At 39.5% G+C, this 15,484-nt stretch overlaps 1 protein-coding gene across 1 annotated transcript; it reads right to left on the bottom strand.

Annotated features, from left to right (window-relative positions):
* Positions 1-225: 225 nt before the first annotated feature.
* LOC306714605 (up-regulator of cell proliferation-like) lies at positions 226-13,984 on the bottom strand. The gene is made up of 4 exons (XM_079184651.1): positions 13,854-13,984; positions 11,395-11,458; positions 11,151-11,265; positions 226-6,477 (listed from the first exon to the last, which is right to left on the bottom strand). Exons 2-4 carry the CDS (start codon positions 11,398-11,400, stop codon positions 2,831-2,833), a joined length of 3,768 nt encoding a protein of 1,255 aa, XP_079040777.1. The 5' UTR covers positions 11,401-11,458; positions 13,854-13,984; the 3' UTR covers positions 226-2,830.
* Between the last annotated feature and the right edge of the window lie 1,500 nt (positions 13,985-15,484).

Raw genomic sequence — 15,484 nt, 5'->3', positions numbered from 1 at the left:
GTCTTGTTTTTAAATTCTTTGTTGAATTCAGAAACCCAAGACTTGAGACGAAGAACAATGTTAAATAATGGAATTTAAAAAAAGATGATTATTAAAAAAAAGTATAGTAAAACTATATAAATAAATGCGGTGATGATATTTCTGTTTACTTTAGAAGTTATTATACACTGTATGCTGTGATTCTGATCTGGGAAACATTAAAGACATTCATAGCCAGTCTGGTGATTTTGTCTCTTTATTGATATCGTGAAAAAAAGTAAGTATATGATTAACAATGAAGGAAACGTGATATTTTGAATTCTGTTAGAATGTAAATATGTGGAATCAAATACTTTACAGGAAAAAAATTAGTTCGAAATAGATTCTTTCTACTTTCAAGTAACAATCACATAAAAAGTTTGTTTAAAAACGCAAAACACTGATTATGTTTTGTATGAAATACTTTACAAAGAGATTCTAAATTAAAATTAAAAAAAGAATTACACATCACACACAAGTTGATTAAAACAATCTTTCTGCCATGTAACAACATGAACAATACCACAAATAGACAGAATGATTCAAAAATCTAAATATGTGGAATTTGATACATTGCAGAAACAAAAAAAAACTACTTGGAGTAGAAGAGACGACATGAACCTAAATGTAGATATTTGGAACCAGATACTTAATTAAAATAAAAACAAAGACTTAAAAAGTTGAGCTATAAAACAAAACATATTCTACTCTATTAGATAAGACCACTTACACCTATGCATGTTGACATTCACACTGAATGAGGGTTTAAAAGATTGGAATTGTAAATGTTTTGCATCATAAACTTCACAGAAAAAAAAAACAATTGTAAGATTCAATGATTCTACAAATGTACATCAAAATTAATCTGGTAAAACTGTCCTATTATGATGACACCACATAGAGACTAAGTGGCGTTAAAGAGATGAAATTAATGTGAACATTTTAAACTGGACACGTCACAGAAACAAACATCCCTTAATAGGAGAGATATGTCATTTGATTCACAGTGTACATCTTTTCAGTGACGATATAATGACGATCATCTTCCACAAAAACATTTAAATCAAAGTCTGATCATCTAACATGTGCCCCTAACATGTCCATTGATTCAATATAGCTAAATATCAACAAGTATTTAAATTTTTCCACATCAAAGTAAACGTAGTTAAAGCAGATTATTTTTAGTAAACATGTTAAATGTGATCTGAGCACTGCAGTGATTTTCTTGTATTCTCCTATTGTAGGCCATTGTAGTGACATATATCTGTGTACTTTCAATATTACAAGGTTTTTATTTGTCATCGTACGACAGGGTTGCACTAATACATTTAGATTGTTGTCTCAATTCACTACGTAGGAAAGAAAACTAAAAAAACACTATATTAAGTATGGAGGGTGGAGCATGAATGAAGGAGTCTAGCAGCCAGAGGAAAGAAGCTGTTCTGAAGTCTGGTGGTTTGGCAGCTGATACTTCTGTATCTCTCTACAGACAGCAGCAGGTGAACAGGTTGTGGCTGGGTGGGTTTTGTCTTTTAATGTCGTTTTAGCTCTTCACAGACTCCTCTTCTCACCAATATCACTGATGCTCAGTAGATATGTGCCAATGATGTTCTGTGCAGTTTTAATCACTCGCTGTAGAGTCCTCCTGTCCTGTGCCGTGCACATCCTCTGCCAGTTTGTAATGTTTGCAGTCAGGATGTTTTATATTGCTCCTCTGGAAAAGTTGACAAGAACCTGGCACGGGAATCCATAAGAGGATAATGAATATACAGGAGGATGTGCACCTCTGTAACCACAAAGCATGTCGTCACTTGATGTTAAAGGAGACTTTGATGCTTTCCTCTGCTTGCTTACATGTGATACGTTTCCATGTTGCAGGAATGTCAGCAGGCTTTGCATTGAATGCTTCGGCAAACTGCTGGTTGAACTTTGCCAGAACGTATTTCCAGTAGTCTGATGCCTGAAGGCTTGCATCTGGAGGGATGCTCCAGTCTGGGAAAATCTTTGCGTACTACTTGTAGGGGTGCGATTCATCATTTGTAGCAGTGCAGCGAAAACGCTGGTCACTCATCACAGAGGAAGAGCATAGGTCAGTGGAGAGTTTTTGTGTCCCACCCAACCTGACTCTAGCCAGACCCTTTGGTCGATGTAGTGAAACAAAGTGCTGAGTGTGGACTTTTCCTCCTGCCTCACAAGGCGCTTCACAGAATGGACACTGTTTACCACATCCAATCAGGTCGGTGAAAAGCTCGTTCTGAGGATTCACATTGCATTTATTTTGTTTCATTTGGATGTTTGTTTCTTTAAACTTCTCTTGAAGGTCTTGTTTCATGTCCTTCACACACCCAGTCAGCCAGTGAGCAAACTGTTGCTGGTCGGCATTGTTCAGGATCATGAAAGCACCAAGAGCATCTTGGGAAATGTTCAGTTTATCACCAGGTTCCTGACACACATTTTGAATGAATGACTTCAAGTTTCCTCTCTTCTCTGTTTTAGCTTTGTTGACAGCATCATTTATGCTCCTGATACTTGACTGAACATGTTCATCCTCAAACTCAAACATCGTAGACCCATCTGAGAAGCGTTCCACTATTTGCTTGAGTATCCAGTTCTTTACATACTCTTCATAAGAGCAAATGTAGCTCCGATAGTTTTCAAACTTATCCTTTGATAGCAAATCCAGTAAAACTGAAGACTGGAAGAACATTCGTGTGCTGAACGTCTGGTTTGTCTTCATTTCACCAATGACATCAGGACCCAAGGAACGGTAGACAAAGTCTTCGACTGCAGGCCTCAAGCAGCGATCCCTGAATTATTTTGCCTTGTTTTGGCACTGGTCTCGTTCATGGAACACATCTTTAAAATCAGTGCGGAACTTTTCCTTGTTTTGGTTCAGACATCTGTAGGGATCATTCGCATGTATGAAATCCTCATGAAGTTTCTGAAACTGTCTGGCTGCAACTCCACAGATGTGCTGTTTCAGAGAAACTTCAAACTGGATCTCTATCTTGACATCCTGATTGTTTTGCAGCCTCTCGTCAATCATGTGTAAGATCTCCTGGATGTAAGTGTCATGGTAATTGATTTCTCTTTCCATCCATATAGTCAAAATTTGTGTGCAACTCTCAATGATACAGTCAGCTAGCTTTTGTAAAGCCATTACGTGATCTTCAATGTTCAACCACTTGCTTAATGAGTGTAATATCTTTTTGCCAAGTCCGTCTCCTGTATATTTGAAAGGCTCCAGTCCACAATCTTCCAGACTTTTTTGACTTAATAATTCACATGCATGACTCCCCTTGTGTGATACATTGTCTCTCAGGTAGTGGGAAACAAATGTGATGACATTTGTGGTCTTTTGTTTGGAAAAGGAGAGTTCATTTACTGTTTCTTTCCACATCTTATCAAATTCTATGTCTAGCTCTTTGTCGGCCATCTTGACTTGTTTTTTCCAACTTTCGTCTATCAATGCACACACTCTCTCTTCTAATTGTTTAGTGTGGTTCTCCTTGATTCTATCAAGTTCTATCATCCCCTGTCTGATGTCAGCTGCTGCTGTGAGCTGATTGAACATGGAGCTCTCCATTTCTCGTCGAAGACTCTTTGCACTGCTTACAAAGTCCTCTCTGTGTCCTTCAACTAGATGGACATGACCCTCTGTTTGCTTGAAGTACTCTGTCAGATTTTCTAGAAGCTTTGTCTCCCATATAGACAAAACTGTACAAGCTACATTTTTCAACTGTGTGAGAAGTTGTCTCATGTCAGATGTCTCAGATTTCACAGCAACTGTACCAAAGTTGTTAATCTTTGTTTCTGCACGTGTAACCCACGTGTACATTTCTTTTTTGAATTCCCATTCCCATTTGTTGAATTCTGTGCACAGCCTCATGTATGCATCAGCCACCAGGCTGTTTCTGAAGCTGAAGATGAAGTTTTCATGCTTCACTGCATTCCAAAGACTTTTCATCCACTCTGTGAACTCCAAGATATTATTAGCGGATGATTCGCAATTTCCCAACATTTGGATTATGTTCTTCTTGAGCTCATACACAGCTTCGCTGTATCCTGCATTGACTGGTGCCATTGGTGGGTTTCCATTCCAGAGTCCAGGAATGTACCAGTTCCCAGTGTCTGGACTGTACTCCATCACATCAGTGAAGCTCTTGTTCTCTTCTTTCTTTTCCATTTTGGCTGCTGCCTGGGTCATCTCGTTTAACTGTTGCAAGAGCAGTTTCCTCTCTTGTGAGTTGTTCTCATGGGCTGAAACGTCTGACACATTCTGGTGAACAAACTGACATTTGGGCTTTTTGCCCAACTCTTTCATCCTGAGGAAAGCATGCACAACTATTTGTAGGATGTCTTTCATTTCTGTTGAATTCTCCATTGCAATATTGATGATGGTGAGATCACTCAGCCCCACAACAAGTGTTGCAAGCTCATTGTCGTGCTCATGGCTATTGTCCAGTTGTGCAAGCTCTGGTGACTTTAAGCCCTCGGTGTCAATGATCACCATGAATTCACAGTTGAGTACTTTTTTGAGATCTTCATTGATTCTGATGAGCAACATAAAGGCACCTCGAGTGCATCGACCACTGCTGACTGCAAACTGCACTCCAAACATGGTGTTGAGGAGAGTGGACTTCCCTGTGCTCTGAACTCCAAGAACTGTGACTACCAGTATCTTGCTCTTAGAAGACATCAAGTCATTGAGCTGAGAAAGAACATCACTAACCCATCTGAGAGGTATGTTGGATGCTTCTCCATCTACAAGCTCAAGAGGAAATCCATCAAGTAACAATTGTGCACATAGTTTGGGCAGATGCTGTAATTGTTCACGTGATGGGTCTGTTTCTGGAAGAGAAAGTGAAGCTTCATAGATCTGACCCATTTCACGGAAGAAGTGTTCAGTCCCCAATGAGCTGTTGGAAAGTTGTCTGTCAATGTCTTTGATTTCTTCTTTGTTTTCAGAATTTTTGCATTTTTCTTTGTACTGCTCCTTGAGATCAGACAATTTCTCTCGAGACACGTTATCGAGGTTCATTCGCATCCATTTCAGGAAATAGTACCTCTCTATCCCTGGGCTTGATATTGCATTGATGAAACATGTCATTGCATTTGACATGTCGTAAGAGTTTTGTTTTTCTCTAAGTTTGTATTCTTCTATGTTTTTAGACCCGACATCTTTAAGCCGACATTCTTCCTTCTCTAAGCGAGTCAGGTCCTTCCATATTTGACCTTGCAAGGGCAGCTGAGCTTCTTTGTAATCAAGGATATCTTGAATTTCAGCAGTGATGGCATCTGCATTTTTCTTGGCAGTCTGGCACTCTGAAGAGTCTTCATCAACACAGATCCCCAGTTCATGGGCAATGTCAGCCATCTGCTCGATTCCCATCTTCATCTTTGAGTTCTCAACTACTTTGCTGACAGTTTTCTGCAATGTTTTGACAAAGTCTGCATCATTCATTTGTTTAGTCTTCAGAAGGATGTTGCTCTTAGTCAAGCCCAACTTGGTTGCTACCTTTTTTATAGCATCTATACCAAAGTGCTTGCTTTGATGGTTCCCAACCAAGAAGATCTGTGCCTTGTGTTGGTTGGTCAGCAGCTCGTACTCAGAGTCCAAAGTGTCAAAGAACACAAAAACTGCTGCAGATGTCTCACACAAAAATGAAAATTGTGTTTCAAATGAAGCAATGTCCCCACGAAGGTTAGCTACAGCTACTGGCTCACTGAAGACGTCCATGTTTTTTTCCCCACAAGGAAGGTACCAAGTGATTTCAACCAGTCCATTGGATATTCTCCTTGGACTGTCACCACACTCCATATTATGATGAACAAAGGTATCATGGTACTGCTGAGAATTGCTCAGAAGCTTATTGAGGATCTCTGACTTGGACAAGGAGCACTCACCCAGTCTCACAAAAGATATCATTGGAAGTTTAGAGAGAACAATTCTGTCTTCAATAAAGCCTTTGGATTCTGAGTGGGACTGAGGTCTGTACTTTTTAACAATGTCTCTCATGGCCCAAAGCATGAGTGTGCACTGCTTTGTGTCACAATTAGGAAGCAACAGAGGCACAGAAAACTGACACAAAGACATTTTGAGTGCCATTTCCTGCCGTACAAAACCATCAGAACACAGAAAGAGGGCAGTGATTATGTCAAGTGGGTTTAGCATGTCACCTGAATTCTGATTGTCTAACAGATCATCAAAATCAAACTCTGTCTCTTCTGATGCAGCATCAACGTTTGACTCACATGCAGATGTGCATTTTGCATTCCTAGCTTTGACATTAACCATCATCAGTTTCTTCAGAAAATACCATGGAAGATCTGAATTACACTTGGCAGGTTCATCACTGATGGTCTTGTTGTCAATCTGAAGTATTGTGCTCAGGGATAGCTTCTCAGGGAAGAGATGCTCCAACCCCAGATCCTCCAATAAGCTCTCTAGTTGTGTCTCTGTGGATAAGAAGATGTGTGTTATTTCAAACCAATCAACCAACCAAGTGTTTCCACAAAACATGCATCCAAAGTAGATCGACACATAGAATGTATGCTGACATTTCTGTTCAAGCTGCACAATGCACAACTTTGCACCCTGCCTTTGCATTCAAGCTGAAGGAAACTGCAAACCTCTAGAAAAAGTTTTTGTTTGTCTTGTGTGCACAGGATTAAGATAAAGTAATATCTTGTTTGGGCTTCGGGGGCTCCATAGTAGTCCACTGTTCATCTCTGTACAAACTTAAGTTTCACATAATATATATGAACATAAGGTTACATTTCTACAAACAAATCACACTGAATTGTTCAAATTGAATTCAGTAAATTGTTTTCATAATATTCAGTGTCTTGTGTCTAAAATCTAAAGTCCTTCCAACAGAAGTTAGTTTATGTGAAAGCACCAAATTATACAAATAATTTAACTTTTGTTGCACATCAATCAGCAAGGGCCTAAAAGTAACATGTTGATCCCTGATCACGTTTTTGTTTCCGCTGATACTAATTGCTGATCATTGATTATTCATATTATTGTTTGATTATAGCAGCTGGTGTGGAGAATTACAGAATTAAAAGCATTATTTAGTAGAATTTATAACACCCTTAGTGGTGAATAGAGGTGTCACAATAATAAAAGGTAAAATATGTTAGTCACAAAATATTTACTGAAGAATGAATTATATGTTTGTAATATGGTTACATGAAGGATGTTATAGGTTACAGTATATTGACACATTGAATGTATTGAAATCATGAAAGCATAATCACTGGAGGATTTAAACACTGAAGAATAGCCATCAGGGAAAGTTAAGGAATTCAAGGCGAGGCTTTTCGGAGACAGGGGAGGGGAAGCAGACTGCCATAAAACAACAGAGAGGACTCCTGGGTAGGACCATGCGGTCGCAGGTCAGAGGTGATGTCAGAGGTGATGTCACAAGGAGCCCAGCCACAGAGATGAGCAGTGGATCGATTAAGGTGGGGTCAGAGCGATTGGAAGCCAATCACTGACCCCAGAAGACGGCCTTTGTGTTTTACGACAGATTTCGGACACTTTACGACCATCAAAGGACATAAAAGGAATGTTTGCGAGGGCGTGCGGGAGGCCATGGTAGTTCGCTTTGCAGAACCCGACTAGGTCGGGCCTGTGAGTGGAGTTGCACGTGGTCTCTGCTCTCGAGAAGCATACTATCGATAGTGTATTTTAGATTGTAATTGTCATCATCAGTTTACAGTTGTCATCGTTTAATTAAATACTGTTTTGAATTTGGACCGGATCGAGTTACTTTTTGATGCGCCTGCGCAGAAAGAAGTAAACACAGCAGCGGCCTTGCGATTCCTCCAGTAGCTTCAGCCTCAACACTGGTCAACAAGTCTCCGGACTAAATTAGTTTGCCACCGTCCCAAAAATCATTTCAACCACTCTGCAGACTGTAAACCATAAACAATTCTAAATGTTATCACTTGTTTTTTTCCCTCATAAAAACACATTTCATATACGGAAATAAATGATTGTATTTTAATGGATTAAAACAAATCTTGTCATTAGTAGTTTAATTGATGTATTATAAGCTGCTTAGAGCTAGTGTAAACAGCTCATAATTCATCTCTAATATCTATTTATGTTGCTGTGAAAACGTCTCCTTCAAACAACTGGATTTATTTAAGTTTCTCACCAAAAGTACATTTTATGAGATTACATGTGAACACATCATGATAACGTTAGAATTTATCTTCGCCCAATACTCATTTTTACCGAACACGTCACAATGCAGCAGACACAGCCCAGTCCCAGTTATAATGTGCATTATTGACCTTTAAGAATATTCAACCACCTCCAACCCATCTGGTTCAGTTAGGGGTGACACAGCCTGCTACCCATGAATACAAGGGACACAAATGAGCGTGTCGTGGTTCCCAACCATGTTGCAGAGATGCACTGTCTCAGCTGGATGGTGCAATCCTCCACCTCCTGGAGGAAGGCCAACGTCTGTGGGTCTGGCTGCTGAGCTAGAATTCTAAAGTCCAGTCCACATGTCAAAGAGTCATTGGGCAAGATACTGAACCCCAAATTGCTGCCGTGTGTTAAAATGCGTGAATGTCTCGATCCTGTTGGGCAGGTGGCCCCTTGTATAGCAGCCTCTATCATCAGTGTATGAATGTGTGTGTGAATGGGTGAATGTTAACATCTGTAAAGCCATTTGAATGGTCGGAAGACTAGAAAGGCATTAAATAAATGCAACAATAATGTCGGCGGATATCATAAGTCAGATAAGAGAGTGACACTATATGAAACCTTTATTGGACTTTTTATTGAACTTAGTTTATTTTGTGTTTTTGCTCTTTATTTGGCAAATGAATTGCTCTTGAAATAGTGTGGGGAGGTAGAGAGAGAATCTGTGACTATAACTGAACAAAAGCATGATTTAAGAGTACAGCCGGACTGATACTGTATTTTTGGGGATATTAAGATGGCTGCATGGTCGCTCTTCCCGAACACGGGTAGCGATGCTGCTCTGTAGCCGTATTTGAATGGCGTGTAGCAGTGATCCGGAGTGTTTATTCTCCTTGTGGCTCTGTCAGTATGTTGATGCAAGTCAACCTTAATGTGCAACCTGTGCGCAGTTGAGCCACAAATAAAGACACATGGTGGGCCTGCCTGCCGAGTGCTGGACTGAGTCGTTTGTAAAGTTTGCCGTTTTATGTTCCAAAATGCAAATGCTACTTTTTGTTGGTGTTTGTAAAGTGTCTGTTCAGAACATGGTGGCTCATGTTGTTAATGGTCATTTTTGTGCTGGTTTATAGTTGTATTCATTAGTGAGGTGGCTGTTACATTTCTTGACTCCAGCTGTATTTTGCCTTTGGTGACTAGTTACTGTCCACTCTATTGAACGACGTAGGATTTAATTTGCTAACAGCTGCTTCAGCGGTTACTTTTTAACAGCAATAGATTATTTACACATTAGTATCATATGTGTATTATTTACATTATATCAATATTTAATTTTTGTAATATCACGTCATCGTCAATACAGCGATATGACACCCTTCATTCAAAGGAACTTTTTATTAGCTGTAAAAAAAAAAAAAAGTATTTTTTCGTTGAGAAACTTTTCGATTTTAACAGTCATTTAAAAGTTGAACATTTATGTCACTAATTGTAATTTATTGGAAAGCAAACAGTTTTGTATTCAAAGGTTTAGCAGACTGTGACATGGAACAACCCATAAACATCTCTAATTTTCATTCCACATAACTTTTGTCAGCACTACTTAGAACTTATTTTGTTCTAAACTAGATGTACAAGTTAAAATCTGCCATCTATTGAAACCAAATTGCACATAAAGCTTGTGTAAACCATAGTTTGCAAAAAAATACTCGGGATGTTCCGATCAAGTTGTTTTTAAAGCGATTCTCTTGAGAGAAGACTTTTCACTATGTTGGAGTTGTTGGAACACTCCACTCATAGTTGTACATTGGTGCTACAGAGTGACGCTTCTTTCACACAAACCTGACAAAAGCCAAGTTTAATTTTGGCCTGATATTTAGTCACTCTGAGAGTCAATGTAAATTAGTGGCAGCTGATCAAACCTGCCGACGGCAATGTTTGATATTTTAACCTGTAAAAGTGACGGTCAGTGCAGGCTACAAAGAAGGTCCATGTATCATCTGATCATTCAATTATTTCATTAAATCCAGAAAACAAAAAACGGAAGAACAAGTCAGAATTCCGATTGTTGTTTTTCAGTTTTTTTCTCTGATATTTTGTAGAGTGTCCCAAAGCGCTCTGTGTGTGTTGGTCTGTTCTCTCCAGGTTCAGTTCAAATGCAGTTTTCAACCCACAGTAACTTCAGAAGTGTGGCTTCATCACAGAACCTGCTGTGAAGTCCACTCCTTACATTACCCTCCTGATTGGAGTAAGTGACTCCAGGTGTGCTCAGGTCTACACAGGTGGAGATTGATTACAGTTCAGTTTGTGACAGTTCTCAGGACACTGAGCTGGCGTTCACATGTCTCCGGTCCTGCTTCCCTCATGCATTGCTGGCAATGTGAGTCTCTTTCTGGGCATTATATTGTTTGATGAATGCTGTTAGCATTCATTTGATTACATAACTACCTCGTCATGGCATAGTTTGATATACTGTGTTGTCCTTAGATGTACGCTGTTGTTTCTTTAATCATACAGCAGAACACCAGGAGTTGAATGGAGGTAATAAACGCTCAACTGTGCTGAATGCATTCCAATGTCATGAACTATTTTTTATTTGTTTGAGGCTCTTTAGCGTATAACTACAACTACATCAGCACAGACACTAGAGAAAATCTACTCCAACACCAGATATCATGAAATATGTGATTTTGATTATATATCAGTAAACAATGTATGGCTACATTTCAATGCCCACAGACTGACTGTAGTTTACATGTTCATTGATGATTTCAATAGACTTTACTTGGCAATTACACTATTTTTTTACTTACTTGTGTAGACAGACTTGCTATTGAAATGTCAGGCTGTCATCTTCACAGTGGGGCTTGGCCCAGTGGAAATAACAATATAATAAATAATTGTTTAAATTATGGACTGCACATCATTTAGTGCCTTTCTGCTGAACAATAGACTGTATAAAACGTACTTTTACCACACGTGCTGTGTTGACGGTCACTCTTGCTGTTGGACAACTGCATTGATGGACGGTCGTCTCCTCCTGAATGGTCACTATCATCTGGTGAATCTTCATCACCGACTCTCTTGATGAATGAGAAAATGGACATTTTCAGGTGTGATGAATCGATTCATAATCTCATACACATTAGTTAATAAGATAGTATTTCCATTTTATTTTCTTCTAGTTGTAGATCTACAAACAGGCTCTTTACCTCCATTGTGGGTACAGTGTCAGTCCCCCCACACTTGGTTCAGGATTATTCAAACAGCTTCTCACTGAAAGTAAAAGAGACAAGTATTGAAGGCTTTATGCCCGAGTGCTGTAATAATATGCTGTAAAGTTTAAAACACCTTGCAGCAGTGGCGGCTGGTGGAAAATGTTTTCGGTAGGGCTGTGCCACATCCAATCAATTTCAGCAAACATCCCAGAATGATTTAATGCAAACAAAATTAAGGTCTCAAACACGCATTACTACTTTTGAGGTTAAATATTTAACATTTATTTCAACATGAAAAAAAAGCAGTCAATAACACTTTGATAAACACGTCAGGACATCTTATTTTTGTCACCCTCGCAAGCAATTCTGTACAATAAATAAAAAATAAAAAAAATATATATATATATATATATATATATATATATATATATATATATATATATATTCATATTTCTCAGACAGGTGCTTCATGTCCCTCACTCCCGTAACTGTGCTGGATCTGTCCCCGTTGTTTTAAAAAGCTAAATAAGTTATTAGCATGACTGCATCCAGCTAGTCAAACCTGTCTGGTGTACAGCTACTAGAGAAGCTTCATGTACTGCTTCTCTTTCCCGCTAGTCTGCTGTCTGATTGTGAGGTCAGGCTGATCTGATATCAGCTCTTTCACTGCAGTTTCTCCACAAAAGTTCTCCTCTCAAACGGGTCTTGGAGGAGTAGCGCTCACGCTGGCGCTCTCCTGTAGAGACTAGTCCTGACGAGAAAGCGCAGCTTGAATTAATTCTGCCCCAAGCTGAATCTATTTGAGGACGCTGATTGGCTACATTTTATGTCACTCATTTATATCTTTCATCAGCATTAAAGCATCATTGGCTAAACTGCTTCATAGACCCGCCTCTTTGGGGCAGTTTCTCCAGCGCCCCAGCCAGCTGAGACGTGCACACGCGGAGAGGACGTGCAGGAAAAGCATACATTTACCACAGATATCATATTTTAAACATATTACTGGGTGATTCTATATTTCAAAAACAAATATTGACAATTTGTATAGTTTATTTTTTGTATTATTTGTAGCTCAAGGGGGGGTGCGGCGCCCTCTATTGACCAGCCGCCACTGCCTTGCAGCCTTCCAGAGTGCAGTATGGACCAAAACCAGGAAGTCACTTCAAACCAGAAAACACTAAGCCCAACGAGAAGCACAGCTTGTGGCTGCTTTACTACACGTATCATGTGCAGCGTGATGAGGGGTATGAATGTAAAGGACTTATGAATTATTATAATCACAACAATAATTTATACTAATCAGTCTTTAATCTTGTGTGTATGGTCTGAAAATGTACGACTTTGGTAAATCCTAGTGTAACTATGAACATAATTCCATCCCTGTTTCCCTCACTTGCGTCTTTTAAATGATAAAACTCATCAAACACTCAGGAATGATCCACCTCACGTGACTGAATTAAATGATGTAAAAGGTGTTTCATCTCTCCAGCTCTCTCTGACTTTAATTGTATCTATAATAAAAGTAATTGAGGGAAATATCAGATGATGAAAAGACAAATCTTTCTAAAGAATGAAGAAATCAAAGTGTTTCACAGACATAACGCGAGTTTCTGCATAAATATATATTGACGAACGCATACGAATAAATCCAACAGAGGTCAACAAACTACAAGTAGCCTACAGATCGGATCTAACAGGATGTAACTGTTTCATTGACTTCCGGTGTATTTTTTGAAAGCGGCTGAAAACTGACAGACATGACTAGTTTTTTGTCAACGCCCTGCGCAGTTCATCACCTCGTGTCCTCTAACCCCCCCCCCCCCCCCCCCTCCTCTCCCCGCAGCACGTATCGTGTTTATATCGTGAAGTGCTTCAACAAACATAACTATGGCCGAAAAGCAAAACCTCCGATCAGAAAAATGCACTTTGTTGAGAAACAAAAAAGAACTTCTTGTTTTTGTATTTGTTATACATAATACTCTGTTTTTGGAATAAACCTTCTTTCACAATGAAGGGCGGGAAAATCTTGCAGACAGACTGAATATGAGCAACCTTCCTTGTACTCATCATCCAAAGTGAAATCCGCCAATCAGAAAATAGGCAGATAGGAGGTTTTGCGTTTTGGCCATAAATCAGAATGCGATACTGTTGAGGATTTCTTGGGAAGATTCTTCATTTTGGAATGAATAGTCTCATATATTGTAGCTAAAAGGAGTGGCTGGATAGCTCGACATCCGCTCATCGAGGAAAGTCAAAAGATTCGGGTTGATCGGTCTAAAACATAATCCATAACGTATCATCCATGCCTGCGTCTGCACATGTCAGGCTGAGGCTGCAACATGTCAAGTTTGAAAGAGTTTACAGTGGAAGATATTCAAGATAAGTGCTCGACCAGTTTTTCAGGTCCTCTCATTCGACACATAACGGAAAAACAAAATCATAGAGCGACCCACCTTTTGTAGAAGAGATGTGGCCATGTGAAAATAACAACCTTTCTATGCAGACGTTTCTTCTCGGTGCAGCATTTCAAGGAGCGGGTCCTGTACGCAGCGAGCCCGCGTGTTCAAATGCGCCCCTGCAGACCTCTCCTTTTATTCTGGGTGAAGACACTTTCACTTTCGGCTTCCAGTTTCATGGTCATGTGATCAAAGATTCTTACAGTAAACTGCATTATGAAACATAGGCAGCACTTCAGACTTGTTCAGTTGTTTTCCCTGCTGTGCTGCACAGTTGACACTTTGTTAGGAAATCAATGTTGAGTTCATGAGAATCATGTTTACACATTTTCCTTTTTTTTTTTATCATGAAAAATGTAAATTACATTTCACATGAGCAACATTCCACCTTGATTGCTTTTATAAATGAATTTGATGATCAGCTGTTTAAGTTTCAAACTCAATTCTATAATTGAGTATTAGACTGTATAAGATTGCTCTAAGCATGTGCACCTTATTTAACACGATCACTCTCTTGGAACTGCAGCAGCATGAGTTACACTTTTTGTCTCAATGGCCAAATCCCAATGTCCCCCCTTACGGACTTTGAGGCGCGCTCCCGCGAAGCACGTGAGGGTTTAGGGCTGTCCCGTTGTCAAATCGTCAAGTGTTTGAGGCTCTCTGGCAGACATTTTGAGCCCTTTATGAACCCTTTCCGTAGCCTACGGGAACCACAAATCATTGCAATGTGACGTTAAACACGAGGTAACCAGTGGACGCATGGAGACGTAAAAAAAAGGTAAACAAAGAGGACGGCTCATGTGTGTTCAGCCTGGAGTATTACATTTACACAGATACATTAAAGGTTAAAGATGGAACAAACAATAAACATGAAATCAGAGAATATTTATTTATTCATCAAATATTAGATTTTGTCATTGAAGCTGACAAACGAGTAAATAGATTATATGAAAATACTTCTCCTCTTGTGAGTAAAGAGCCTGGAAGACGTAAGACGGAGTACAAAGTATAAAATAAATACACAATTATACATCATATTGTCATTTTCATGGTAACGTGATATGTTGCAGCAAAGTGCTGTCCCATTCATATTTACACCATTTCGAGCCCTCAGTCTCTCACACTCAACCATCTACCAGGTGACATCAGTAAATTCTTGAGGGTTCAGGGTTTGAGGTTTTAGGGGGGACATTAGAATTTGGCCAATGTCCTTCCTCATTTATCTTCATGAGGCAGGAATTTCCTCTCCTTGGCCACACACATGAGGAAACAAACTACCCAGAGAAAAGTACCCTTCCTTCTTGACCTGATGTATTTTACAGTTGATGGATGCAGTCAGTTTTCCCTTTGTGTTCTAGAAAGAGGTCGATTCAGATGTTTAGCTTGTTCCCGGTTTAGGAGGACGGTGTTCTTGGCAGCAGTTGGCTCAGTACCACTTTTACTGTTGTTGGGCAGTATAAGCAGAGCGATGGGGAGAGGGGAATCTTGCAGTCTAGTACTCGGGTCAGTTTATCAGTGAGTCAAAGGTGTTGTACAGGTGGACGGGGCAGATTGCGTTCATGACTGTAATCATCTGGTGGTGTCATTGAGAAAGATTCTGAACAGATTTTGGTCCAAGAGTCATTATC

This window comes from Pholis gunnellus, assembly GCF_910591455.1.
Source record: "Pholis gunnellus genome assembly, chromosome: 23".
In the NCBI taxonomy this organism is placed as follows: Eukaryota; Metazoa; Chordata; class Actinopteri; order Perciformes; family Pholidae; genus Pholis; species Pholis gunnellus.
This window is presented reverse-complemented; position numbering and strand designations above follow the sequence as displayed.